General features: G+C 53.5%; 4 protein-coding genes across 4 annotated transcripts; 3 read left to right on the top strand and 1 right to left on the bottom strand.

Annotated features, from left to right (window-relative positions):
• Positions 1-281: 281 nt before the first annotated feature.
• On the top strand, positions 282-7,444 carry COCSUDRAFT_56776 (hypothetical protein; the record flags this gene model as incomplete). Its single annotated transcript, XM_005646051.1, has 18 exons — positions 282-404; positions 567-631; positions 756-856; positions 976-1,320; positions 1,595-1,775; positions 1,972-2,169; positions 2,314-2,464; positions 2,767-3,051; positions 3,336-3,539; positions 3,649-3,781; positions 4,030-4,196; positions 4,452-4,657; positions 4,742-4,784; positions 4,977-5,211; positions 5,499-5,726; positions 6,106-6,353; positions 6,720-6,869; positions 7,229-7,444. The coding sequence occupies 18 exons, from the start codon at positions 282-284 to the stop codon at positions 7,442-7,444; spliced, it is 3,279 nt and encodes a 1,092-aa protein (XP_005646108.1).
• A 241-nt stretch (positions 7,445-7,685) lies between these two features.
• Positions 7,686-10,725, bottom strand: COCSUDRAFT_48164 (hypothetical protein). Its single transcript, XM_005646050.1, has 9 exons — positions 10,495-10,725; positions 10,116-10,264; positions 9,850-9,948; positions 9,246-9,464; positions 8,939-9,004; positions 8,684-8,805; positions 8,474-8,562; positions 8,272-8,364; positions 7,686-8,129 (listed from the first exon to the last, which is right to left on the bottom strand). Exons 1-9 carry the CDS (start codon positions 10,508-10,510, stop codon positions 8,029-8,031), a joined length of 954 nt encoding a protein of 317 aa, XP_005646107.1. The 5' UTR covers positions 10,511-10,725; the 3' UTR covers positions 7,686-8,028.
• Positions 10,726-16,442: 5,717 nt separating this feature from the next.
• On the top strand, positions 16,443-17,566 carry COCSUDRAFT_17495 (outer arm dynein light chain 1; the record flags this gene model as incomplete). The annotated part of the gene is made up of 3 exons (XM_005646049.1): positions 16,443-16,648; positions 16,761-17,001; positions 17,132-17,566. The coding sequence occupies 3 exons, from the start codon at positions 16,443-16,445 to the stop codon at positions 17,564-17,566; spliced, it is 882 nt and encodes a 293-aa protein (XP_005646106.1).
• Positions 17,567-18,168: 602 nt separating this feature from the next.
• Positions 18,169-23,803, top strand: COCSUDRAFT_56773 (cytochrome P450; the record flags this gene model as incomplete). The annotated part of the gene is made up of 14 exons (XM_005646048.1): positions 18,169-18,319; positions 18,497-18,630; positions 19,293-19,349; positions 19,565-19,657; positions 19,782-19,879; positions 20,071-20,192; positions 20,450-20,532; positions 20,812-20,928; positions 21,288-21,478; positions 21,728-21,878; positions 22,328-22,505; positions 22,970-23,077; positions 23,309-23,439; positions 23,702-23,803. The coding sequence occupies 14 exons, from the start codon at positions 18,169-18,171 to the stop codon at positions 23,801-23,803; spliced, it is 1,716 nt and encodes a 571-aa protein (XP_005646105.1).
• Between the last annotated feature and the right edge of the window lie 302 nt (positions 23,804-24,105).

The raw sequence follows: 24,105 nt of genomic DNA, 5'->3' as shown, positions 1-24,105 counted from the left end.
TCCTCTGATTGGCTGGGCAGCTTTCTTCGGGCAGCACTGGCTGACCGCCCAGCCTGCACAGATGAACGTCCAGCGCAAGGATCAAGAGCATCACCAGCGATGTGTTGTAACACAACTTGAAGGACTCTTGACGAGAATTGAAATCATGGCGGAAGGTACGAGAAGGCCGGGCGGGGTGAAAGGCTTGAGGAAAGGGACTATGAACACTTGTGATGCCAGGCACAGGAGCCCATGTCGCGATTTGCACAGATTGCATGATGGCGTGATCCAAGCGGAACGTAATGATTGAAGCGTCGAACCGGGTCCCCACGTGGGCCATTCTCACGGTCCTTGCGGCCATCAGTGCTGGCGCATATTTCAACACAATCCAGGCTGGCTTCACCTATGACGACTTCTTTGCAGTGGTAGGTCCCAAGAGAGCTTCACATTTATCTCTCACACAATTCCTATCAACAGTAAATATAATGTTCATCAGATTTGCAGCTTCAGAGGTTTCCATCTTGTTCGTTTCTTGCATTGGCTTCTTCGCTGCAGCATTGAAATAATGCATCTCACTTGCGCGACAGATCAAGAACACGGATGTCACTGACGCCACCAAACCGATTTCGGAGTTGCTGCAGAATGACTTCTGGTAAGGAACTGCATCTGCAATGCAGTGCTTTATGTTTGTTCCCAACAGTGATCCTAAGGTCAGACATGGAAGTTGCAGACATTCGAGGTAAGTGGTAAAATTCTTGTGTTCTAATGCCGCGCAGGGGCCAGAAACTCAGTATGCCGACGAGCCACAAATCCTACAGGCCTCTCACCGTGTTCTCGCTCAGGCTACAGCACCGTTTTGGGAGCCAGCTCCTCAAACGTGAGCTGCTTTAACTTCTACTGAAGAGCATCAAATGTACGAGGATGTGTGCCCGCATCAATCTTGATCAGGCTGGATGCTGAGGCGGTCCCTCTGACAAGCTGTCTGCCTCGTTGCAGTGGTTGGCTGGGAGAAGGTCTATCGCCTGCATGACAACAGCGACGCTGACCTGGACCCGCTGCCGTTCCATGTCAGCAACGTCTTCCTGCATGCGGTCGTCACCTGCCTCCTGTACCTGTTGGCCCTGCGGCTGTGCGTGGCCAGGGACAGCCTGGTGTTCCCTCTCACTGGTTCTGTCAGCAGCGGGCTCCACAGGGATGCGGACGCTGCAGACGGCGGTGCCAGACACGCTGGCACCGGGAAGAAGAGGAAGGGGAGCGCCGAGGGCGGCCTGCGGCAGCGGCGCAGCACTGCATACGCAGAGCATGCCGGCTCTGACGGCGGCGGCCAAAGGGCCAGGAATGGTGCGTCGAATAAGTTACCGCTGCCGCCTGACAGTGTGGGGCACCTTCTAATGAGAGTAGCACCCAAGACTCTTACTATTCAGTCAGTGTCTCCCATTGCACTGCTGAGAAGATGCGACTGTTCCCCTGCAAGGCTTTCATATTCATTCGCAGTATTGACCCCTCTGAAACGCTTCAAAAAAAAAACGGTGCTCTGACAAGACAGCGAGCCAAACCTCATGGCCTGGACGCATGCTAAGTAGGGTGGTTGAACACGGGAGTTGCACCTGCGCAGGGGCGAGCCTGAGAGCGTGGAGCAGCCGGCAGCAGGCGGAGGCATTCCTGGCGGCCGTAATTTTTGCGGTGCACCCCATCCACACAGAGGCGGTGGCGGGGATTGTTGGGCAGGCGGAGCTCGTCTGCGCGGCGTACTCCATCGTTGCTCTGCTCCTGTACGCTGAGGCAGCGGACCTCTGGTGCGCTCCTGACCCGTCATGGTCCTTTGAACGACAGGATGTGTGCGGTGGCACAATGAGATTGTCCCGACACAAGCGCAGCTCTTTGTGCAAGCGCAGCTGTCTGCATGTGATGATTCTGCAGGAGCATCATTAGTAGCAATACGCCAAGATGGAAACAGCGCCATGCATAGTCAGTTGTTTGCCATTGGTGCAGGCTCAGCAGCAGGGTGGGGTGCACAGCGCCGGAGGAAAGGTTCTGGAGGGAGGTGCAGCACTGGGCCCTGGTTGTGGGGGCCATGCTGTGCGTGTGGGCTGCGTCCCTGGCCAAGGAGATCGGCATCACAGTGACCGCAACGATGGTCCTCTATGACGCATTCCTGGTACCTTTCGACAGGGCGCAGCCTCCCCACAGGTGAGCTGCTGTTTGCTGCTTGTAGTACTTCCAACCGTGGTTCAGGCTGCTGATTGCCTGCTTTTGTGCAGTGGCCCGAATTATGCGTTTTGAGGAGTATTCAACGGGGCATGGCCAGCCATGACGGTGTGATTTTACGTGCAGCGGGTCAAAAGTCTCATTAGGGGAGCGGGTATGGCGGCAGCTCTGTACGCGGAAGGGAGCGCGCATCATAGCAGCTGGGGTCACATTGGTTCTCTATGTGAAGTTTCGCTCGTTCCTGGCCGTGGATCAGCTCGTGCGCATCTACCGGGAGGTGATGACCGGCCCTGTCACTCTTGTTTGGGCTACACCTGACACACCATAGCCTCGACTCTCAGAAAACCACGCAGCGCAGTCTTCGGGCCTTGTCCCCAGTAGACTTGCAGAAGAACGAAACAGTGTAACGCAGTGTTGCAGGTCTCATTCTGTCTGGCAAGTCTTGAGCATTTGCCAAGGCTGATTATGATCAATGGTACTCTGTGTCAAGATTCGCCCTAGATTGTGTCATGGTTACCATGCAGCTGCAGTAAAAGCACACATAAGCTGTTCACGTGAAGGCATGCCGATCGGCCGCAGGTGGAGAACCCGGTGGCATTTGCGTCGGGGCTGACAAAGCTGCTGTCGCTGGCGCACCTGCATGCGCAGTATGCAGCACTGATGGTGGCCCCCGTGCACATGTGCGCCGACTGGTCCTACCGCTGCGTGGCCCTTGTTGAGAGCCTGGGCGACTGGCGCAACCTGATGAGCGTCGCCGTCTATGCCTGGCTGGCCGCCATGCTGCTCCTGGGGCGCCCCTGGGAAGTCGTCCTGGAGGGGCTCTACGGTCCCAACAAGGCGCGCTCCCTGCCCACAGCCTTACAGGTCTTTCAATTGAAGTTGAAGTACTCCCATGGGATTAGCATATGGCATTTTGATAGGGCACCTACAGAAAAATAAACGCAGCATATGGGAACCCGCAGTAACGGATTTCTTGCGGCACTTGAGAGCTTGAGAGCCCAGTGCCCCAGTTGCGTTCGATATTAGGGACCAGATAAGAAGAAGAGGGATGGGAAGGGCCAGACATTTGCCTGCTTGGGATTGCTTGGCCACTTTGCTGCAGCTCTCAGCTATGTCGTAGTATGATAGCAGGGCATGTGGAATCACAGGGGGCGGTGCAGAGCAATGGGCTGGTCAGGGGAGGCTCGGCCAGTTCGCTGGAGGCGGCTGGGGCAGAGGCTGAGTCGGCGCCGCTGTCCGGGCGCTCCATGCAAAAGGCAGCCCTGGCGCGCAGGCGGCAGCGGTGGCGCAGCTTTGTGGCCCTCGGCCTCATTGTCGCGCCCTTCCTGCCCGCCTCCAACCTGTTCTTCTGGGTGAGCCCCGCACATTGATGCTGCGCGTGTATGCATGCCCAGAATGCCGACCAGATCCTGCAGCCTTGAGGTAGTTTGCGGATTTTGAGGTGGAATGTTGTCGGTGCAGGTGGGTACGTACATTGGAGAGAGGCTGCTGTACGCGCCGTCCATTGGGTACTGCATCCTGCTGGCAGACTTGGTGGCCTGGCTGGCGGGGGATGCGCTGCCAGGGATCCTCCAGCTGTGGAGGGACAGCCCAGGTCCGCTGCACCACTGCCTCATGTCACACAACTTGCAATCGCACATATAGGCACACCAATTGGGCTGACATGGCAGCAGGAGCAGCGTTTCTTCCTCTGCTGGTGGGCACTGAGGGGGCATGCATAGGTGGGCTATGCTGAGAGCAACTTGAGACTGCAGAATGGGGCAAAGCACCACATTTTAGGTTACATAGGATGATCTTGCTTGCCGGCATCATGCAAAACCTGATAAGGGCTGCGCACGGCAGGGCATTTGAAGGACGAGGGGCTGAATTCGGAGCGGCGGGGAATGGGATGGCGCGGTCGGGCGGCGGCAGTGTTACTAGCGGTGTTGCTGGCGTGGTACACCTGGCGCACCTTTGACCGCAACTGGGACTGGGAGGACGAGGAGCGCCTGTTCAGGTCGGCGCTCAAGGTGCGCCAGCCCCTTCCTTCATTCCCTCCTTCCTGGCCTGCTTTCATGGCATGTTTCTTATGGTCGTACTTTCATTAAACGATTCTCAAGCCCCAAAGACCTAGTATCCCCTTATGCCCCGCAGCACGTGCTTATACTACTCCAGTCAATGCCATGCATGTCAAAGCCTGTACCGCCATCAAAGAGTCTCAGTCTCAGTCACGCTATGCACTTCTACCCACACATGCATTTGATGAGTAGTGCCTGGACGGGCAGGTGTGCCCAGGGAGCGCCAAGGTGCAGCTGAACATGGGGATAACGGAGCGGCGCTATTACAATTGGGAGGTGGCGCTGGAGCACTTTGAGTCGGCGCATGCGCTGTCCACGCCCGGCTTCTGCGAGCCGCTCTACTGGCTCGGCGTCACCCGCATCAACGCCGGTGCTGACATCGGCCGCGGCGCCCAGGCGCGCTGCCCTCCCCGGTCCCCCTTTTCCGAGAATGCCTGAGGCTCATAAAAAGCACTCACAAGCTCGTCTGCCACCATGCCTTTTTGTGAGTTGTGTAGCCTGAATCTTGCGCTGGCCTGCTTGCTTCCAGCACTCAGCTGCGTCTGTGCGAACATGGGACATTGTGATTGCGTGCCAAATCTTATGCTGCTCTTGCTGCCGACATGGCAACCACATTTCCTTTCTGCAGGTTGCATGCCATGTGGAACACAAGCACTCTTAGTCCCTGCCATGCAAGGCACAGGGAAAATTTATACAATCCGACTGATAGAGGAGGGGTGTCGGTGCGCGCAGGAGCTGGAGGACTCGCTGGCGTGCATACACACGGCGACAGACGCGGCAACGGCGCTGAATCGCATCTACTCGACGATGCAGGAGAAGGCGCCAGAGGGGGGCCTCTTCCTCAAGCGCTGGGCGCGCGTGCTGCTGCGGCCCGAGCTGCGCCACGTTGAGTCGGCCTGCGACGCCCTCGAACAGGCCCTCCTTGGCCGCCCCGCCGACCCTGTGCCCCCCGACGCTGACATCGCCGGTGCGAACTCAATCCTTGCCCCAGCGCAGCTCTCTTGCCCGCTATTGCGGCCACATGACCCACCCCAGCACACCTCTCTTGCCCGGAACTGTGTCGAGAGTGCTGTGACAACAAAAAGGCTGCCGTCTCTCCTCCCCACATGGTATTCATGGATGCCATGACAGCAAACCCTCCTCATAGGCTTCATCCAGTGAACCTGCTTTGGATGATGGGTGGTTTACGCAAGAGGCCGTGAGCATCAGTAAGAATGTGCAAGTTGCTGATGTTGCAAATGTGTCTGTGTGAAGAGACGATGCAACCATGCCTGGAGTACCTGGCGGACCCGGTGAATCACACGGATCCGGCGGTGGCGGATGGGCTGGCGGCGCTGCGGGTGTGCCTTGAGGCGCGCATGGTTCTCATGAGCGTCCTGTCGCGCAACGACCCCACCTCCCTGCCCGCCAAGACCGCCGGCTACTCCTACATCGCCAAGTTTGGCGCCGCCTGCCGCCACCAGCACCTGCCGCCCGAGCACGGTGCGGCCATTCCCTGGGCAAACCCTGAGAAACTGACTCATCATGAACTGACTGCACCACTGGCAAACGCACCCGAGAAGCTAGCTAAATATGCATACAGCAGCATTGCGGCAAAGGCATCAGCAGGTGGCTTTGAGCCACCCTGTCTTATTACCAGTGCAGCCTCATCCTCTGTCATTGGCCTGCCTGCCAAAAACTCCTTTATATGGTTCCCTGGACTCCTTGCAATGACCCATTTTTGGGGTAAACAGCAACCATGGATCGAAGTAAATGACATGAGAGCCCGTGAGACCGGGGGGTGAGCGATCCAGACATCGTTTTCAACCTATCGTGAGAGGGTGGCAGCTGGGATTGATGGCATGGCTGTGTATCGGTGCAGTGCTGTCGGCGATACGCAAGGCGAAGGCGACGGGGCAGCCGGCGCCGGAGGTGCCACCGGTTGAGGCGTCGCAGGGGCACGTGTACATTGTGCACCGGCTGCACACGGCGGACGCGGAGGACGCCTGGCTGCAGCGCGAGTGGGGCGAGGTCATGCTCTCCGAGGACCGCCTCGCCGACGCCGCCGTGCACTTCGAGGCATGCGCCTCGCATTTGTCCCGCCCTCCATATCATCCCTCGCTGCACTGGGTCAGCAATTGTCTATCAAGTACACAGACTAATTATTTGTCCTCTGTAGCGGCATGCTATGATGCAAAGCAGCCTGACTTGTGCATCGTTGCTTGTGATTTCCACTGCAAGATGCTGCAAAGCCGGCAGAGCTCTGTTTTGTTTATCAAGCATGCCTCATCATCACAGGACCGGTCATGGCGCTATCACCCTTCCATATGATGGCAACTTCACCCGCTGGGGTACCAAATGTAATCGTTTACATGTCAAGCTATTCTGCTGTGCCTTTTCGCGTCTGGCAAATATTTGTAGAGGTGCTGCCTGCCTATCAGTTTGTGTGGCTGCAAAAGAGGTGTTGTCCGACGCCCTATGCTTGCTGCGCGGCAGGTGGCGGGGAAGCAGATGGTGAAGCTTATCCCGCGCCTGGTGCACGCTAACCTGAGCCTGGGCATCGACGAGGACAGCGGCCATGTGGGCGAACTCAGTGTGGAGCAGGTCGTCCTGGCCGCCACCACCTCCTTCGACCGCGCCGTGCAGGTGCACAGCTGTTTATTCTGCCATGCAGCACTGCAATATATTCCCCAATCCTGGCCCACATTTTCTCCACACTCTCTACTCTTCTTGTAGAATGCAGGCCTCTATCTGTGTAATGCACAGCTCTATCTGCAGAATACATGCCGAGTCAGCACAGCCTTCTCAAAAAATTCAGGCATTGGGTTGGGAGATGAAGGCCGTATGAGTAGCCCATTCTACGCCCACCCAGGCCCGCCATACATGCAGCACTTGGTAGGTTACAAACTGTGGTAGTTGGCGGAAAGCGGGTCACAAGCAGAGGATGTGGTACTTTGATATTCCTTGTCTTGTGCGTTGAGTATGTTTGCGCTGTGGGACTGCAGGCGAGGACGGAGTTCCCGTGCCGGGTGTACCACCAGATGTGCGAGGCGCAGGCGGCGCTGTCGCAGGTGTACTCGCTGCGGGGCCAGCCCGAGGCGGCGCGCGAGAAGATGGAGTCCGCGCAGCGCTGCATGGCGGCCGTGGCTGCCATGGACCTCTGCCGCGATTACGTGCGCCAGCTGGCCGCCATGCAGGGAGACCTCGACGCAGAGACATAGCCGCTGGACAGTACGGCTGTGTGCTCTTATCATGAGTGCTGCTCTGTAGATACTCTGGTCTGAAGAGCACTATTCTGTAGGTACAGAGTTGTGCTGATCAAATTAACATCATCTGTAGGCAATGCACGCATTTGTATTTCGCCGGGCTTTTACCAGGGGGCTTTGCTCTTAGAGGCAAAGCTTCTGCACATTTGGTGCCAGTGAATGATATCATGCATGATTGGGGGCATATACACACATGGGTCGCAAGATTGGAAGTGTGTCACATATGGGGGCATGTACTGCTGCTGATCAACACTGAGATGTCTGGTATTGACACCACACTATACTGAAAAGCGTAGCACGTCAAGCATGGGATAGGAGCATTTGAAAATGTAAGAGCAAGGATGTTGCATGATTCTCCTGCATTAATTTCCCCTGTCTGGTCCATTCCGAACCGTATGGATGGTAGTGAGCCTTATGTCAACTTTATTCAGCGCTCCACAATAGCGTGCACACTCTGAAACACCACAAGCACTCAAAAAACTGCAAGGACGTCCACGTTGACAAGCAGCCTGCTTTTCAATGCACAGCATGCGGGGCGGCTAGCTAATGGCTTCTGACAGCGACTGCGCATCTGCTCCTTTGCTCATGCCTGAGCCATTGCCAGAGCCGTTGACAGTGGCTGAAGCTGTCACAGCATCTCCTGGACACAAAGAATAAAACAAATCAGCATTGCTCCTCGGCCTTCAGCGCACAAGCTAAGCTGGGGTCTCTGCGTTTGCCACCACGGTCTCCCAAGTTTGGCAAGGGAGAGGTGAAAGGGCAGGGTGTGCAGGGGAGAATACCTTTGGGGTCTGTGGTCCTGACTGACAGGTCTGAGGCTGGGCGTGCTGGTGGGCAGCCCTCCACTTCAGGTGCTGGGAATGCAAAATCTGGCCCTGCATCAGGCACAGTAACAATTTGTATGCACTGCCTGTCCTCTGACACGTCTGCACATGAGCGCCAAGGGAGGGATGTCAACGGATGAGGCCTTCTCAGGTGACTCACCAAAGTTGAAGGTCACTGTTGCACCCTCTGTCTGCTCTGGCAATGTGTATAGCGAGGCTGCAGGGTAGTATGTCCCTTCAAAGATATCCCTGCACATGGAAATTTGCACTAGATCATCCCTTTATTCACGCCTGTCAAAGATACAGCTAAAGTGCACAGCTGTTTTGTATAAAAGTCTTGAGAGAGGACCAGTTTGCGCTGTGTCTGGACCTGTAAGCAGCACCCTGGAACTCTCCGTTCTTTGTGAACCCAACAAGACTGCCAGCCAGTCGCTTCGCTTCCTGCTCTGGATGTTCAGCAATCACTAGCCTGTTCTTCAGCCTCCAAACATCCTGCATTGCCAAAAAGTCATTAGCGCATCAGTCAACAGCATCGCGTGCTTCAAAGGACATTGACCGGGCATGTGCTCAGCAGAAACACTGTTCAGCAGAAGAAAGAAGTTACTGCAACATGTGTTATCTTCACCTCTTTGCTGCTCTCCACTGGTCTGCCGCCCTCTGGCATGTGGAGGAAGCACCCAATGACATCTCCCTGCAACGCATGCACCGCATATTTAGAACTACTCATTTCAGGGGCATCCAGGACACACCGTTCCAGTTCGGAACGTGTTTCCAAAATGCCAGAAAATGCTTGCCTTATTTCCGGGGGCAAACGTGACCCCCAATTCAATACGTAAGAGACATATGGCAACTAGTACGCCCATGCAGTGCTAGCATTCCGCAGGTTTCTTCCTTCGGGAACTGCAGGGGCACTGAGTGAGGTAGATAATCACCTCAGCGAAGGGTGCTCCGTAGTCCTCGCGCAAGGCTTTGTGCACTTTGGAGCCCTCCAGGTCCCTGTAGGCCATGCTGTGCTCGTCGTAGCCCACAGGCGCCTGCAGCTCACCCTTCTTTGTAGACCATCCCAGCCGGCAGTGCCCCGTCGAACCCAGATGCGTCACCCGGATCTCAAAGTACCACGTGCCCACATAGGCGCCCCTTGTCGCCCGTGCCTGCGCCAATATCGTTCTCAGCTCCCCTGTGGTTCGTCCGCCCAATCTAGAGGAATACCTGAGCGCTTGAGGCCATCATTGTTATGGCCTGCCCACTGCAAATCGAGCTGCAAAAATAGGGGCAGGGGAGCTCAAAACAGCAGTCAATTCAGAGATATACCAAGAGTAGAGATTGAACATTCTTCATACGAAAGCCTGTGTGCGAACCAATCTAGTTCCTCCCTCACTGCCTGCAAGCTGTGTGCAAGGGGAGCGGTGACTTGTGAAGGAAAGTGGCCGCATGCCCGCCATGGGCAAACGGGTACATATCAGACCGGTGCTGCAGAATTGTGCAGCATTAAGTACTGGAAGACACCACAGCGCAGGTGTTCAGTACTGGGCGCACCATGCGGTAGCCCTTGTGGCATGTGACTGACATGCCGTCCTCACTGAGAACGGCCTGCTGCGCCTTCTCGAGCTTGCTGAGCTGCACGGGCTTGCCATCCTGGCAAATGATATAATAACAGATTATCAAAGACATCGAATCATATAGCTTGAAACTAAGGAATTCCTGCCTGTGCAGCCAATGCACAAACGACACTCCGGACACTGGGCGTGAGGTGTGATAGGAAAGGCAGTCAGGATGGTAAGACATGCGCAGAAATATCTCACCTCCTCAAGGATGTCTGCATTGCTGTGGATCGGGGTGACTTTGAGGTAGTCTGCTGCAGTTGGCACCCCTGTTACCTTCTTCTTGCCCTTCTTGGAGCGCTTTGCAGGGGGTGGTGCTGCACCGGTGGGAACCTTGTCATCGTTCGGTCCTGTGTAGAACAATCGTGAGTGCGTACATCGTTTTGTTGGGAGGTACACTTGTGAAGATGACTATCGATCCAATGCTACCCGCTGCCTTGTTCCCATCAACAGTCCATCAACAGGTCTTCTCGTTTATCAATGTAAAGCAGAACATTGAAACACTAAAAATTCATGACAAATTTTAACAAAACAATCTTTACAATGCTATCAAAAGTTTTCACCCACAAGGATAGCTTACCAGGTTCGACGTCCATCAGCACAAGCCCATCACAATGCAGTTTGCGAGCTTGTAATCTGTCAGACTATGCCTTCAACAGTGAGATCCTATTCTGCAGTATTATTCGTTCACTTAAACAGCAATCCCACTCTGGATTCAACAAGCAACAATAGATGTCAATTAATATTTGCCAAAGATTCTGTGCTGGATTACAGTTGAAGTTGTCATTAAAGGTGTCAAAAGAATGCGTCCTTTATTCAGCTACTTGCTACAGCGCAGAGGCTACTGCTTGATGCTATCAAGATTCTCGTGCAGAAGGAGAGAGCTTGACCAGCAGAACGTGATGAGTCATACACCCAAAGCTTTACCTCAGCCCACCCCGCGTGCCGTGTTCAGGGTGGAAGCTCGCTTCGAATGGGGAGCTCAACATGACACGACGTTCACCACCAAGCGTGCTGAAGGGCAGATTTCCACTGGGGCAATGCCCCGGCAGGATATAACCGGCCGGCGCCGCCAGCCCAGCACCCCTGAGGCGCCTCGAGCGGCCGGCGCCAGCCACCATGTAGTTGTCGTGTACTCATAGATGCGCACACACTGATGGCATCTACAATACACCTTAGCGGCATGCCAGCCTGTAAGAGTGCAGTGGCATCACCAGCCCTGATGCATGATGGCCAGTTGAACTCTGTGAGATTCATCTCGTGATGTGCATGCGCGAGCCATACGGGGTTGACTACTAGTATCGAGCGATAGCGAGCGATAGTATCGAGCGCTGCCCTACAGTCTGCAGCTGCAACAAATGTCAGCTACAACAGCAATGAGAAGGCACAATGTATTCAGTCTGCAGCGTCAAAGCAGACTCTTGAGGTGACACGCTCTTGGGGGAGACTGTCAGTGCCCAAAATCTTGCCCGCTCTCGACAGGTCTCTAGTGGTGACATCAGATCACTGAGGGCATCCTCCATGGCTAACTTGTTCACAAGCTGCGTCAAGTGCTCACAATGCTTCTCCACATCGGCCCATCATGACAACCCGCACACATTGAAGCAAATCAACTACGTTACACTAGGGTCCAGGTTCTCACAGGACCGGCTGAGTAAGCCCTCAGCCGTTATCATCTGTCCTCATTTTGCAGCATGCCAACAACTTTGCTGTGCAGGTAGCAAGTTCAGAATTTCCCGAGCCCCTCTCAGCAAGGCCTCACAGTGAGCGCAGGACAACAACAAGCTTGTGTCACGCAAGATGCATGTGAAGCTCTCCGCTGACCATTCTTAATAGTCAAACAGCATCCTGAGGCCCCTGGCCAATGACACTTGCCTTCCTGCTTGTCCAGTCCATCAGCAGGCGCTGCAGAGCAGTGCAGAGAAGCAGAACCCCTTCATGGTCTGACAGGCACAATGGCCTGTATCCCTTGAAGGGATTCTCAGAACTCTGTGTTCCTGCGATAGAAGATAATCATTGCGTGGGACCGTCATAATACCTTCGAAAACACAAAGATGATGTGCATAAAGAAACATCAGACAGGGCTGTCAATTATTGGTACCCTCTTATTGCACACGCTAAACATTCATCGCGTACCTGATGGCATTTACTTGGTGCCTTTCACCTTTGCGAAACCTCCCTTTGCACCTGCTTTCTCTTTTAGAGCTTTCAAAGCAGCTGCCTCATCCTTCTTCTTCTGAAGGAATGCCTTGTCATGTTCGTCAAGATCCTTATCAGCTGCTTTGGGCTTCTTCAATGGTTTTGCTTTTCCACCCGCTTTGCCGGACATTTTTCTAGTTGTTCCTTACAGATGTTGTTGTGTGGAGACACTCCTAGGAGCTTTGTGACGTTACAGAGAAGGCGGATGTCTTGATTGACTGTCAAGGACCCAGTAGGACAATCTAAGCTTCTCAATTAAACTTTCACCAGAGATTTCTGATGCTACTGCCGTCTTTGCGTCGTTTACCCATGCATGGAGCCTATCTAGGCAGTCCTGCACCAATCCTCGGACATTCGAACACCTGTGACCCAGCGGTCGAAGATGATCTGATAGTATTACCGGTGTGCAAAATCTGCATCAGGCATTCGAAGTTTTCACCAGTCTTGTGACGAGGAGGAATAGGCAGTAAGAGGCGATGCTCGCTGTGTTGGGCGTCCATGTTGGACTCATCCTAACTTCTGTTGGATGCCTCTATGCCTCATACCTGGTAAGAATATAGTTAGTTCGTTTTCATTCATCCTTAAGTATCATCCGATGCCAGTCTGGCCCTACGGTAATATTCTAAATCGAGTTTCGTGTGCGTCTGTACAGGTCACCACATTCTGGGCACGCGTGATTCGATGCAGATTCATCATTGGCAGACAGAACATACCAAAAAGACCCTCGACCCATTGGCTTTTGGGAGATGTACGCATCCTTGGACAGTTGCAATCCTTTGTGCTTGAAGGTATCAGCAACCATTAAGAAATCTGACTCACATGGTTGCCTTTTACTGCAGGGCGACATCTTCAAGGCAGATTTGCACAAATCAGGCCAAGAGTGGAGCAGGAAGCTCAACACTGGCATATTCTGGCGGAGGATGCTGCACAACACTGTGAGTTCCTGCTGATGCATTTCAGGTGCATGCCATGATGCACAGCGCCTCATGCCTGGAAAGCAGAAAAGCCGGACACTGCAATGACTGAGGAGGTTTTCACAGGTGGTAATCATTAGTGACCCACTGCTGGCTGCTGAGGTGCTGGATCGCAGCAAATGCCCGGGGTATATTGACAAGCCTTCTGATCGCATGATGTACAAAGCCTTTGACGAGGTGAGCAGCAACCCCCACTGCCCACATGCCAGCAATGGCAACACCCCATTGGAAGGAACCACTGCCACTGCCACAAATATTGTGCACACCTTGCAAGGGGTAATGGATTATGATCAGAGCAGCAACGCTGGTCTTGCTGTTGCTCCAGACCACAGCAAGCCCGCCTCAAGAGAGCCACCTCAGTGCCTTGACTTCAGATCCTCTCTGGCAGTGCGTGAGGAAGGGCACCTCGCCGGCCTTCAGTCCCACCAACATGAGGTGCACATCGAGCACATGTCAATGCTCATTGCAGCCCGTCCAGTCAATCAGTGCATGTCTTGTAGTGACGGCAGGTGCTTTCAAAGGAGACCGTCAGTGAGAGCACCGAAGGCCTCTTTGTGGCTGTGCAGGAATAGCTTTGCAGAGGTGGCCAGGACTTCTGGAGTCCTTGTGGATACGCTGCACAGTATTGGGTTAGACACACCCGTCAACATTGATGTAGCAATCCAGGTATACCTGTTTGTTGTCCTTGCAGACGGCTGAGCTGGCAATGGACTGAATGCTGCAGCACTTGATCAGCTGCATGCTGTAGGTTTTAAAGAAGGATCGTGCAGCATGCTTATCCAGTGTTGTGGTGCTGCAGTGCCAAGCCTTTGACGCAATCGGCAGCGTGGGTTTCAAGAAGGACTTCAACGCTGCAGCAGACCTTGAAGGCGATGGAGCAAAGGCCTGTCATGCCGTGGAACAAGGTGTGCTCCCGTAGGCCTGAATTGTTCAAATCCTCATCTCTGGGAGGAAATGCTCTTGTGCTGACGAGTAGCATGCACAGCTTGCAACTTTGAATGCGGCACAAGAACAAATGGAGATCCTCACCCCTGCATGTGGAGATCTAAAGAGGGGCAAAGAGGGTGTTTGATGCAAATGCAGCCGCACAGTCGCTGGTGAGCAACCTGCGCAACCCTGTGGGCTGGATCCCCGGCACAAAGGCCTGGCGAGAACACAGAGCAAACATCAACAGGGTGCTCGCTGTCATGCGCGGCCTGCTGCAGGAGGTTCATGACAGGTGCTGTGCCCACTTAAAATTCATTGAAGATCCGTGTCCATGCTCACCAGGAAACATTCTTTTCTGGATGCACACATGATATTAGTCTTGCTGCAGGGGGCCGCCATTGCCGGAGGATGAGAGCATTGCAGCGCACCTGATGCGGGTGCACGACAAGACTGGAAAGCCCCTGCCCCATGCCCGGCAGTGGAGCGAGCTGTCCATATTCTTCTACGCGGGGGTGAGCCTCTGTCTAGCTCTGCTCATGCTGCTGCTTCAGACATGCTGCCATCCGTGCAAGCATAGCATTCATCCGGGCAGAAGTGCGATTGAAATTTGGACCGTGAAGACCTCTCACGGTGTTAATCATAACAATTGAAGCTGGAAAGTGTTTGTGGTTCTGCAGATGGAGACCACAGCGCACTCGATGGCCTGGTGCTTGTAAGGCCCTATCCACTCTCCTATGGTGCAGAATGAATTTGTCAGTTTTGTGCATGCCTGCAGCTTCAGCACAACAGTGATATCCCCGCTGTGCGTGTGCAGGTATGACATATCTCAGCACCCTGAAGTGGAGCGCAAGGTTGTGCAGGAGCTTGGCCTGCTGGGTCTGCTGGCCACACCTGAGAGGCCCAACCCTCGCAGCATTGAATATGCCGACCTGTCTCGGCTGACATACCTTAATTGCGTCATCAAGGTGCGTCTTGGATCGGTCACACTGGTTCCATGCTTTCTTGCTGATGTTTCAGCTACCAGCTGTTTCAGTGCTCATGCCATGTGCGCCTGACCCTTACATCTACATCTAAATTGAAGGCCACATGACTGCCGAAATAATTTCTCAAGTGTCAGCAAAAAACACACTAGAGTGTTGCCTACAGTCCCTCAACTTCGCCAACAGAAAAATGTCATGCAACATGCAATGCTATGCAGGAGTCAATGCGTACGCGGCCGGTGTTGCCCATGATCCTGCGGCGCGCGATGAAAGATGTGCGCATTGGGCCATACCTGATACCCAAAGGCACCGTCTTGGAGATCCACATCCTGGCCATGAACACCCACCCGCTCTACTGGGACCGCCCCGATGAATTTCTGCCGGTACGCTCGGGCGCGGGATAATAACCCTGTGATTGAGCCCTTACAACCCACCAGCCTGCCTGCTTGGGTCACCCAAAACAGAGGCACTATGAAGCATGCTAAATTCTCTAAAGCTAAATTTCCGTCTGAGCATTTGAGGTGTCCCGGTTCAGGAGCGGTGGTTGGAGCCCGATGCTGTCTATACACCAGCCATTCCAATGGCAACTCCAAGACCTGCACGCGCCGAGAAGGGCAAGCTCCCCTCTGCAGGAGTAATTAACATCTCCGCAAGCGCAAGCTCTGCCCCAAAGGGTGTTATCCTGCCAAAGGTGAGCACAGTCACAAAGAGGTAACCGCAAAAGGGGCCTGTTTTGATGGAATGCTTGGGAGGTGTCTGACCGGCACGCACATGGCCGGGGACAATCTGATACTGTGCAGCAGGCAATTCAAAGGCGGCCTTTAATGCCTGAGCAGCAGTGAGTTTGCTGCACTGACTGCGCAGGTGAAGCGCAGCCTCAACTTCGGCGCTGGGCAGCGGATCTGCATAGGGATGCCCTTGGCAAAGTTGATCCTGCCAACCAACCTGGCCCTGCTTCTGTCCCACTTCTCTTTCCGCCTTGCCGACAAGGTGAGTCCTTGTCACCTAATATGTCCATCTAGCGCAAAGGTAGACTCCAGTAAAATGATGATGAGACTGTGGGGCACAAGGATTGGCGTGTATCGCTGTGCAGGGACCATCCATGTTGCATCATCTGGAGAAAGTTTTCAAAAGTTCTGAAACTGTAAATAAACAAGAACTTAATGTGAATCAATAATTTTGCATGCGTTTTGCAGATGGGAGGCCCAGCACAGGTGGAGGCAGACCAAGTTTGGCGCATAACTGTGCAGCCACTCCATGGCTTACATGTGCATTGTATTCCACGCTCAATAAAGCATGCCCAGGAGTGAGTTACCTGCATATGTCTTGTTGCTGGGACCTGCCAAATTTGGCAAGCTGTAACGTTGTAACGCCACGTTCCATGAAAAAATGACCGTTGCCTTGCAAAGCAGGGATTACACCGATCTGAAAGTCTCTTCAAAATGCTTATGACAATTGAAGAGCTGCGGAAGATCTGTAAGCAGCATGAGTTGTACCTGACACCCGGAGTGAACGACAAGCTTTTCTGTAACTTGCGCGGGTTTCGGAACATTGCAAATTTGGAGCCCTACACTGGTTTAAAGGCGCTCTTTCTGGAAGGAAATGCCCTTCAGAATGTTGACGGCCTCCCCAGACTGGAGTTGCTGCGTTGCTTGTACGTTCCAGCCCGATCTTTGCCAGATCGCTACAGGCAGCATCTTCCTTGTTGCTGGTTTTAGATGATTTGCTTTGGGACATTAGTTGATATTCTATATCAAAATATGCAGGTTTCTGCAGCAAAATGCTATTCACGATTTGAGTGGCCTACATTGCCTCCCTGGGCTCGAGGTACTCAACATCAGTACCAACCATCTGGAGGACCTGTCCGGAATAGTTCACTGCAGTGCACTTCAGACTCTGTTATGCTCGAACAACAAACTCAGCAGTTACGAGTCCATCGCACACATCCGCCACTGCCAACAAATCTCCACGCTCGACCTAAGGGAAAACGAAATCGAGGATCCCGAGGTGAGACAAACGGTCACGGCCACGTTGCAAGCTACCCAGGTCTTGGCGATCGATGCATGGGGCAGGCTGCGCACTTTATTGCAATTTTTGATTGATGGAGCTGGTGATTTAAAAGCTTTAAGGGTTGCAGGTGTTGGAGATCTTTGCAGGTCTGCCCCAGCTGCGCTGCCTGTACCTGAAGGGCAACCCTGTGGTGGAGTCGATAAGGAGCTACCGCAAGACTGTCATCAGCAGGCTGCCCGGCCTGACCTACCTGGACGAACGCCCCATTTTTGACGTGGAGAGGCGCTGCGCTGAGGCATGGTGCGCACAAACCAAATCACCACCATTGTCAAGTTTCAAGCGATCCAGCCGCAGCCGCAGTGCAGGTTCTATATACAGGGCCAGGGCACCATTTATCAGACACACCCTGCTCTTGTCCTTTCCTACAAGTGTGTCAGGCTTGTTTCACATGGCTTTTTCCAGGCAGAATGCAAGAAAAAAGAGGCACTGTGAGCGCAAGAAGGGAGACGATTGGATGCCAGTGGGTTGGTGCATGCAGGGCTGCGGGTGGGCTGGAGGCTGAGAGGGCGGAGCGGCAGCAGGCACAGGCGGAGGAGGAGGAGCAGCAGCGCACCAACTTTGAGAGCCTGCAGCGAGTGCGCCAAGAGGGCTTCCGCAAGGCACGGACACCTGTTTTTTACGGAGAATCTTACTCTACTGTGACAGCAAATGCAGTGTAGACAGTTTCTCAGGTTTCAAATGGCTCTGTTGCAAACTACGGTGCTCTGCATGCTTTTGTATCGCTCAATTTGGTGTGGAGGAGATGGCTGTATGGGACAAAATGTGGCATTACCTCTTGCATGAATTTTAGACGGATGCCAAGCAGCTCATGGCTGTGCTGCAAATGATGGTGCTTCACCTGTTGCATCATTCGTGTCCGGTGCAAAGCAGCGGTGGTACAAGTGACGGCAGTTCAGCGGTTGCACAACTCAAGCTGGGTACAGAGCAGCCCCTGTATGTTGTGGTGCAGAGGCGGGAGAGCCTGGGCATGCCAGCCGGCGACACAGACCCCTTCTATGAGGAGGGAGGGCCAGAAGCTCTGCAGGCAAGGCTTTCCCGATCTGCACAGTGACGGAACTGGGCACGGAGCAATTGTAATCCTGCATTTCACTATGACTCAGCATGATGAAGTATGAAACGGAGGAGACTAGTGTTCAGGGGATAGCAACTGCTGCACAGGAAGAGGATGACCCTCCAGAGCTGGTGGCGGCTGCAGAAAAACTTGCGCAGCTCCATCTTGACAAGGACACTGAGGACGATGAGCAGGAGCCAGAAGGTGACTGCTGCCTTTGCCAACGATCACTTGCACAAGTCCTCGTGTCACCTGACTGCAGCAAGACTCAATCAGCTGCTGCCATGCGTGCTATTGCAGTGAAAGTGCCAGCAGCAAGCCAGTTGATGAACAAGTGATCTTGCACAGTACAGCAAGGCTGATGCAATGTCTGTGCCCCAGAATGGAACCCTGTGCGCATGGGAGGCGATGACTCATCAGATGAGGAGAGCTTGGAAGAGGTCATGGCACCTCTGAGGGTGAGGTCTGCAGCTCAGGACAATATTGCCGTGGCGCCCATTCGGAAGCCAAAGATGGTTGGTTCACCTGCAGTGGGCGCAGCAAGCACATTCATCTTCACGCAGACAGACGTTGACTAGTGTTAAAACAGCATGCTGTCTCTGAGCGCTGCAAAGGGGCATTCTGATAGCGCAAGCAGGTTTGCCATTCGGAGTAGTCGCTGCTAGACAATCTACAAATGGTTGCCCCAAGGGTGTGTTGCCCGAGGGGGGGGATGTAATTAATGAGGATGAGTTCAAAATGCAAATTGTATCATCCAAGAAACGGTCAAGGTATCTCGCCAACATTCTGGCTTGACAGAATTTGCACCTTGCCTGGTTCAACTTCAACTCGGTATTCAAAAGAAACTCAAGATCTCTGCGAGTAAATTGCAATGTTGACGTTCCGCGAGATCTCTGGAGTCCGAGCCGTGCTGTTGTTGCTGATCGCCGCTGTTCTGACACACACGATTTACAGGCTGCGAAGAACACTCAGGTAATTTCGACACAAATGATATATTTCTTAGAAAATCTTTGGATTCGGGTGATGAGTGCCTATAGGGGCTCCCTTGGTGCTGAGCGCAGTTCCACATCTGCCGATCGCGCGATGTCTGCTGAAAGACGGCCGGTCTTGTGGTTGTGCTTCTGGCTGTTGCAGTTGCAGCACCTTCAGCTGATGATTGTTCCTGTACATCGTGCAGGTTTTATCTGACCATCGGGAGGAGGGCGCGGGCTCTGAGGCTTCTGCCAGGGCCCAAGTATGGACCTCTTGGAGTCATTTCTGCTCTCAAAAGCAGGCACATCCATCAGTATGTGACTTCTTGGGCTGATCAATTCGGCCCGATCTACAAGATCAGATTCCTCCATTTCCATGTACGCTCCCTCCTCCACACAGGGCAACAGTCTGTCCTTCTAGAGACCCGCTTTGAAGTTTCTCTCTAGACTTGCTGAGAGCATGGGCATTGCTGCACAGGCTGTGGTGGTGACTGATCCCACACTGGCACACGAGCTGCTTCGCTGCAAACTGCTCGACAAATTCAGATTTCAGTACTCCTTCCTAGACCCGGTGCGATAGTATGAGCCTAATCTACGAGCCTCTTCAACCAATAGCAAAGTCTTAAAATTGTGTGGAAGTGTCATATTGCCTGCAGCTTGTGGCTTGAGATCGACCATACATGTGCTGTCTGCAGTTCCTGTCAGGGACGAATCTTCTGACTGGGCACACCGACGAGCACTGGCGAGCAGTCAGGAAAGGCATTGCACCGGCGTTCAGCACTGCAAATGTGAGGTATATACACCCCCAAGGCCATAACGTTAGCACTCTGCAGTACTAGATACTCTGCGCAATGCCAGGGAGTACAGTTTGTGACCGCCCTAATTGACTCCAGTTGAGTGTCAGGACTTGTTGACTCTGCATAACCAAGCCAGTGACTGCGGGTTGCAACAACCAGTCTATCACCGATGGCTGTGTTGCTGCAGGGATGCTTCTGGGCACATCATCGAGCGAAGCCTCAAGCTTGTGGACATTCTTAATCAGACACAATCTGATGCTGCAGTCAATGTTGACGACCTCCTGCTGCGACTCAGCATGGACGTCATTGGTGCGTTCAGCCTCACAACACTCGGATCCAATATCAACATAATGGGGATTTGTGGCCCTCGAAGACATTCAAGACGACCAGAAGATCCATGTGTGCTGCAGAATTGCTCCTTTTGATAAGATGTGCATTCAGTCAGTCAGTCAGTGAGACTACATCGCTCCCAGCCAGCTTCGTGATGCTGCGATGCTTGTTTTTCAGAGGCAGCGACCAGCATGACATCTAAACACTCAAAAATAAATATGCATGCGTGGGTTCAGGGCGGACGGGGTTCCAGATAGAGATGGGAGCGTTGGAGGGCTGGCTTGCCGGATCGGGGGAAGACTCCGGCAGCTACATCGCGGTCAGAACCCCCATCCTCTTGCAAGTATCACACTCTCTGTGTTGAAGTGATAGCTTATGGAATTTTATGGCTTCACATTCCGCATGCTGTCTTGCACTCTCCCTTCGTGGTCGCATCGCTCCATCCTGATATGTTCGTCAAGGCATGATGATAACACTGGGGGGCAGTCCCTCCTCTATTCTTGGCGCTCGCACTGCCTCGTATGCCTTTGCATATTCCTGCTTTACTTTATATTTTGGTATTCCATCAGCCCTAATCATGAGAGTTGAATGTGCGCAGGTGATGCTGCGGTGCACTGAGGAGGTGGTGAGGCGCATAGAGACGCCCGTGGACCACATGCTGGGCGCGCTCCGGAGCCGCATGCGCCAAGGCAACGCCCTCTTCCGCACATGGAAGGTGCATTTCTTTTCCCACCTTTCTGTCGATATCACAACAGCAACTTCTTCTCAGCCGATCCGGCTAGCTTTGCACTTTCCTCCAGAAGCTGAGGCTGATGACGACTCGGGCAATCGACAATAAAGTCTCACTATTATTACTAGTCTTGCACACTGTTCCTGCCAAGAGGCAAGGTGCCGTCTGCAGACAAGCTGCAGGTTAAGGCTGGCAGATGTCCTACCCCTTGATGGACCCGCTAGACAAAGTCTTAGACCTGAGGTACAACACCTCATAATGCGTTATTCTGGGAGCCAGATCTGATTGCACAGATCCACATTCCAAGGATGTTTGTATTCATGTTGCCTGATGCATGCATGCAGGAGCTGGTCATGGGCCTGCTGGAGCATGTGAAGTCAAGGGAGGCCACGCCAGGCTCGTTTGCAGACCTGCTGCGCCTGGTCAGAGACCCCAAAACTGGCGCTCCCCTGACGGCTGCGCAGATGCTGCCGGAAGTTGCAGCGCTCTTCTTCGCGGGCATCGACACCACCGGCCACACCGGCGCATGGACCCTGTGCGCATCCGCCCTCTCGGGGAAATAAGAACCCTTCGCAATCCCTGCTTAGCTGCAAACCTGGCTCAAGACAGCACTAAATATTGCTGCAGACGTGCAAATTTTCTGGCACCATATAAAGTCCAAGAAATATGATGAGTTGGAGGTGTCTCGCATGTTGCAGCCACTGGGATTAGGCAGTCCTTTCTTGCATTCTAGCAATTGCATTGTGGCTTCACTGACTATCTTTGAATTGTCTGGTGGGGGCAGGTATGCGCTGTCGCAGCACCCAGAGGTGGAGGCTAGGGTGGTGCAGCAACTTGATGCACTGGGGCTGCTGGTCACGCCAGACAGACACCACCCCAGAAAGCCCGAGTACGCCGACATCGCGCGACTGACCTACCTCAAATGTGTCATCAAGGTGCGCTGTTGTCTCTCCATCCTCCCTTGCCACAGTAGTACTAGTGTAACATGCAGTCTGCCAGATTAAGTCTGCCTCAGTGAGTCGCATTGCATAGCTTCCAGCCAACATAGCGCTGATTCGATGCCTGAATCTGATTCTCACACTTGAGACCTTAAGATCAGTGAGCATCAGCGCAAAATTAGCCACTGAGGGCTTCTGTTTCGGATCCATTACGGCAGAAAGAAGGCCATAGCCCGATCCAGGACTGTCTTCAAGCATCCCTGCTTTGCATATCCTGTCACAATGTGCTCCTCCAGCTAAATGTCATCAGTGGCCTGCATGTCCACAGAATATCACAAATGGTCTGCACTTTCCTTGGTGTGCAAACAGGGTCCCTTAGTATGATATTTAACAACCTCCTGGTGCAAATACAGAAGGGGAATGACAGATTGTTATTCTGGATGCAGGAGGTTCTGCGCATGTATCCGCCGGTGGGCATCGGCCAGATCCGGGTGAGCCACAGCCACGACCTCGTGCTGTGCGGCGGCGCACTCACAATTCCCCGGGGAACGCTGCTGTGGATGCCCCACCACGCCATGCACAACACCAGCGCCAACTGGGACCAGCCCCACAGCTTCCTGCCAGGTCGGCCACTTATCTGTGTCCTTCTCTTCAGACCAAGCCAGGCACGCCTGTCCGCATTTGCCAGTGATATACCTCATTTACAGATCTGATGACTGTAGCAGGATTGCATGATGGTGCTCGGAACAGGCTCTCTCCATCTTTACTTTCTTATCTTTGCCTCCCGTGGGTTCCCGGGCTGCTAAGGCCAGTAGGTGGTGAAAAATGTGCCCACAGCCGAGTGTGTCTTGCTGGGATGTTGGCATCCCATTCGGGGTGGAATTTGTGGGAGTCCTTACCTGCAGCTTGTCCACAGACGCAACGTACCTTTTTTGGCAGGAAGATTGTGGGATCATGACTTTGATGGAAATCACCCATGAAAGCCTTTCTAGATTATCAGCCAGGCCAAAGGTTGAGTGGGATGACGCTACCACATAGGCCGGTGCATATGGCAGCTTTGCAGCTTTGAAAGAGGTGTGCTTCTGCAGAGCGATGGATGGAGCCCGAGGCGGAGTATGCACAGAAGGAGTGCGGGCTGCCCATGCAGCTGCGGAAAGGGCTGACCAGCAAGCAGGGCAGCAACCTGTGCAATGGAGGTACTCTACGAAGCTTCCCTTGACACCTGAATGCGCTTCAGCACAACTTTCCTCAATCCTGTGAAGTCCTTGTAAGGCAGAGCTGCACGTGAGGACGTGGTCATGAAGGTCTCTATGGATTAATTCTGGAGACTTTGAGGTATGTCATCTGGTGTTAATTCAACTGCCTGATGGGTAGCCAGCGTATGCTCACTGGTGAATCATGGTAAATTTATTGTTGTGTGGCGGCAGAGCGGCCCAAGAGGTACATGCCATTCGCGGAGGGCCCGAGGTCTTGCGTGGGCAAGAACCTGGCAAATTCAACGCTGCCCCTCACTCTCGCCACCCTCCTCTCCCACTTCTCCTTCAAGCTGGCAGATCAGGTACAGCACGCTCGGAACTCCACCCTCCTTTTACTTTTCCACCGCTGCAAAAATCTTGAATTGGCAGCCATGCCTGCCATTCTGCAGTACATCCTTGGCCCTGGACCCTTACCCACCGAGCAGTCCTAAGTTTTCATTGCAGTAGACCCACACTGGGGTAAGCACGCCTAGCATGGCGATCACTGCTGTGCAAGCGCAATTTTTGCTACTTCAGGATTGGCACATTTGGCCTGAGATGGGGTGTGGGATCTTGTGTGCGCAGATGGGTGGAGCAGAGGGAGTTCGCAGGGCTGAGCAGTACACTCTGGTGACAGGCATTGCTGGCGGCATGTACATGCATGCACTCCCCAGGCTGGCTCAATGAGACTAATGAGAACAGCCAGTCACGCATGTCTGTCACCAGGGTTGGTCCATTGAGCCATTTGTGGCCCTCAATGGATCAGATTAATGAAAGGCATTTGCATGTTTCGGTGGGCTGCAAATCTCATTGAGGATAAGCATGTTAGAAGGGATAGGTGGCTGTGATCATAGGTGCTTGTCTTGTGCCAGACATCACACGTTGGTTTTTGACATGTCTAGAAAATGACATGATGGCAGAATCTTTCAGGATAATATAACTGAGTGACTTATAATGCAGCAAAGAAATTGATACTACTTTATCTAAAA

Source organism: Coccomyxa subellipsoidea (genome assembly GCF_000258705.1).
Source record: "Coccomyxa subellipsoidea C-169, whole genome shotgun sequence".
In the NCBI taxonomy this organism is placed as follows: Eukaryota; Viridiplantae; Chlorophyta; class Trebouxiophyceae; family Coccomyxaceae; genus Coccomyxa; species Coccomyxa subellipsoidea.
The sequence above is the reverse complement of the archived record's forward strand: the minus strand, read 5'-3'. Positions and strand labels throughout refer to the sequence as shown.

Coding starts and splice junctions, on each gene's coding strand:
- COCSUDRAFT_48164 (XM_005646050.1), bottom strand. Junction 8,806..8,938: donor CAGTGGAGAGCAGCAAAGAG/GTGAAGATAACA, acceptor TTGGCAATGCAG/GATGTTTGGAGGCTGAAGAA. Junction 8,130..8,271: donor CAGGACCACAGACCCCAAAG/GTATTCTCCCCT, acceptor CTTTGTGTCCAG/GAGATGCTGTGACAGCTTCA.